We start from the raw sequence: 3,471 nt of genomic DNA, 5'->3' as shown, positions 1-3,471 counted from the left end.
GGGGGGGTTATAATATTCCTCTACTTGCAATAAGGTCATGTGATTGTCGAAGAATGCCGAAAATAAAACGGAATGATAGAGAAAAAAAAAATAAAAATCCCACGTAACTCTCAAAACGGCTCAATATCAGATCGGCTGCTTCCGGGTCGCCGCGAAGGAATGGATCAATTTTGGCAGTTGTGCGCTCAAGACGAGCGATTGAAACAAAGACGTGGGATCTTCTTTAGGTGCGTGTTTCCGAGCCAGTTCTTCACCTTGACTTGTAGAACCGATGCTCCCCCACCGCGGTTTCGTCGGGGAAGGGTCGTGAGCGAGAGGAAGCGGCATCGCTAATCTGTCAATGGAAGAAGAGAAGAGGAGCCAGGAGCTCCGACTGCCCTGGGGCTGGAAGAAGAGCGCGACAGAGAAGGAGAGGGGGGATAAAAGAGGAAGGAGGAGGAGGAGGAGTGCTAAGAGGGAGAGCGTAGTCCAGTCGTGTCCAGCCCACGGGCGGCGGACAGTAAGGCCTTGGTCTTCACAGTAGCACACAGCGAAAGAAGCTGCTCTTTTTCTGCTGTTCAGTGGTAATTTTCACTCCGTGATTGCTGCTCTGAGGATTGTTCCCCTCCTGAGTGAGCAAAGAAAAAAAAAAAAACGAACCTCATCAGAATCGCTCTCGCTGGATTACTGCAACGCAAGCACGCGAGAGAGTGGGATATTGGATTATTTTTTTTCCTTCAAAAGTAAATTGTACTTAATAATAATTAAGTACGAGTGCTTTGATGCAACCTGTGTTGTTAAAAGCGCTATATAAATAAAAATGATTGATTAATTGATTGATTGACAAGTATTTTTAATGCATTAATTGAGCCTCCTGATGCATTGTATGATATTATCAATAATTAGACATGGTATCTATTCATTGTTGCAACTTTAGAAAATATTATGCATACAAAAAAGGCAAACAACAACCTATTTAAACATGTATCTTGGAATATATAAAATGCATTTGAACTTTTATAACAATTTAAGAAAATGCATTGAAAAAAAGGAATCTGCAAACATTATAATGCATTTTAACTTATTTGCGAAAATTTAAACTGCATTTCAAGGCTATAAAAATGCTATCGAGCCTTTAAGCAAAGTGTTAGCAAAATTTTAAATGGCATTTTTGCAGCAGTTATGAACCATTGTTAAAAGAACTGTTAATTTAATGTTAACATACAACTTTTGATCTTAAAAATGCATTACTGTAGGCCGAAACAGCTGAAATTAACAAATAGTGTAGTAGTATTGTTCTCTGACAGTTCGTTTTAACAAATGCAGTTAACTAAGGTGACAAAAGAAACTTTATTGTAAAGAGTCCCCCAACTTCCAATCATCTAAATCCATTTTTTACACGAAGCTAAAGCACAGAAAGGCAAATTCTCACCAATTTCGTGTCCATCTTTGCTTTTATGTCTCTGGCAAGCGTCAAGAATGCCTGCGAGTAGAGCAGAAAACATCGTCATATCAGCTCTTTAAAAGCTCAATCCGATGCAGATATGATTAGGAAACAAATCTTACGTTCTCAACATTGATGTTAGCCTTCGCGCTCGTCTCCATGAACTTGACGCCGTACTCTAACGCCAGCTAAACAAGTACAGACAGATCCCATTATATAAAACACAAGTATGATGTCTCTGGATGATTACAGACTGTGCAGCCGTGATGCAGGTAGATAATATCTAAACCCAGTCTTGTGGAAGGTGGCATCATTGCCGTTAGAGTCTTATATAATGAAAGTTAAATAATATTATTTGGGAAAGAAAAGGGGTATAAAAGAATGGAAAGAAACATGGCTTGCTCACCTTCTCGCCTCTATCTTTAGACACCTGCCTCTTCTCATTGATGTCACACTTGTTCCCCAAAATCATTTTTTCTACATCCGCTGATGCATGCTGGGTTGAAAACATACAAGAACATGAACTGAACATCCAAGCATTATTTTTTTTCCCAAAATGGACTATTAGTTAGCTAAAGCTCCGTTACTGATGGTTTAGACAACAACAAGAGTTCGCATAACGCTAACATATTATTTACTGGACATTTAAAGTTCAGTTTTAAAGTATTAAAAGTTCAACCTTTACGCCGGAAAATGCTAAAATGCCAAAAAGCGGTGAGATGCGATGGCTAAATATGTCCATTTCAATATGTAAAAAATAAACAGGCAAAATATTTACATTTACAAGCATGCATTTACATTTTTATGCATGTGCATTTAAACGGTACATTTTATCAGTCCATGCATTCCCATAAGAATCGAACCCATGCATCACCGTTTGTGCTACAGTTACTTTTTATGTCATTATTTTTATCGTAATCTTTTATTGCATAAAAAAAAATAAAATGCAGACCTGTTTATTATGTATATTAAGCATGAAACACTCACCTCCTCTATGTTTCGGATCCAGTTTTTGATGTTGTCAAATGATTTCTCATTAGTAATATCATAAACCAGCATGATACCCTGAGATCAGAGCACAAGATGAATCTCAAGTGTTCACAAAACAGCAATTATAAAGAGAAGCGTTGCTACTCTCAACCCCGTGCTGTGCTTAAAATCATTTTTCTAAATCAAAAAACTTTTAAGGAGTTTCATGCGCATAAAACCCTCCTCATCACATTTTTTTTTTAAAGCACAGGCCTACAATCAATCAGTTTATAAGTATTTTGACCAGAAACACCACATCTGACAAGGTAGGGGGGAAAAAAAGCTGATATTTTGGGGAAGTAATCACACTGAGTTGGTCTAATGCAACTACTAAGAAGTCGCAAGAACCAAAACCCAACATGAAGGCGATACAGAACTGGAGCTTATTATAAAAGGCACAGTAATGTATATACTTTAGCGTCATCTTACCATTGCTCCTCTGTAATACGCCGTTGTGATTGTTCGGAATCGCTCCTGTCCTGCCGTGTCCCTGTAAATATCAAACAACATCAGTGTGGCGACTAAGGCTGAAACGCATTTAAAGTGGAAGGCGACCTCTTCTTTACTAGAACGAAGGCAAAAGTCAACCACTAACACGCGCTGCTATGTAAAGGAGAAATTCAACCGGTCGCGGTTTCAATAGTCATGCAACAGCTCCTTTAGAAAACCCTCAAGAAAACTACCACCGATGTCATTCCAGCCAACCGCTAATGTTCAACTAGAGTTGAGAGGGACACTAGAAGGAAAAGGCAGCTAGAAACTCACCATATCTGTAACTTTATCTTCTTGCCATCTAGTTCTATTGTCCTGATCTTGAAATCGATACCTGAAAGAGAAAATACGTAACTGCGTAACTGTCATAGGCTGAAAAACAGTACAGTACAGTGTCTCTTTTAAACGCGTCCACTTACAACACCACATTATTTGTATAAATAAAAGGCAAATAGATGTCCATAGTATGCATATGAACGCATCCTATATGGAGAAAAAAAAAGTATAATAATAATCAATAGTATTAT

General features: G+C 38.3%; 1 protein-coding gene across 1 annotated transcript; it reads right to left on the bottom strand.

Moving 5' to 3' along the window:
* Window positions 1–6: 6 nt before the first annotated feature.
* On the bottom strand, window positions 7–3,306 carry LOC122335644 (ras-related protein Rab-8A-like; the record flags this gene model as incomplete). Its single annotated transcript, XM_043233498.1, has 7 exons — window positions 7–607; window positions 1,412–1,462; window positions 1,546–1,611; window positions 1,830–1,919; window positions 2,411–2,488; window positions 2,882–2,942; window positions 3,218–3,306. Coding segments are annotated over 7 exons (528 nt in total), but the record flags the coding sequence as incomplete, so codon positions are not given.
* Between the last annotated feature and the right edge of the window lie 165 nt (window positions 3,307–3,471).

Source organism: Puntigrus tetrazona, unplaced genomic scaffold, assembly GCF_018831695.1.
Source record: "Puntigrus tetrazona isolate hp1 unplaced genomic scaffold, ASM1883169v1 S000000845, whole genome shotgun sequence".
Taxonomy (NCBI): Eukaryota; Metazoa; Chordata; class Actinopteri; order Cypriniformes; family Cyprinidae; genus Puntigrus; species Puntigrus tetrazona.
Note: the sequence above shows the minus strand (reverse complement) of the source record. Positions and strands in the feature narration are given on the sequence as shown.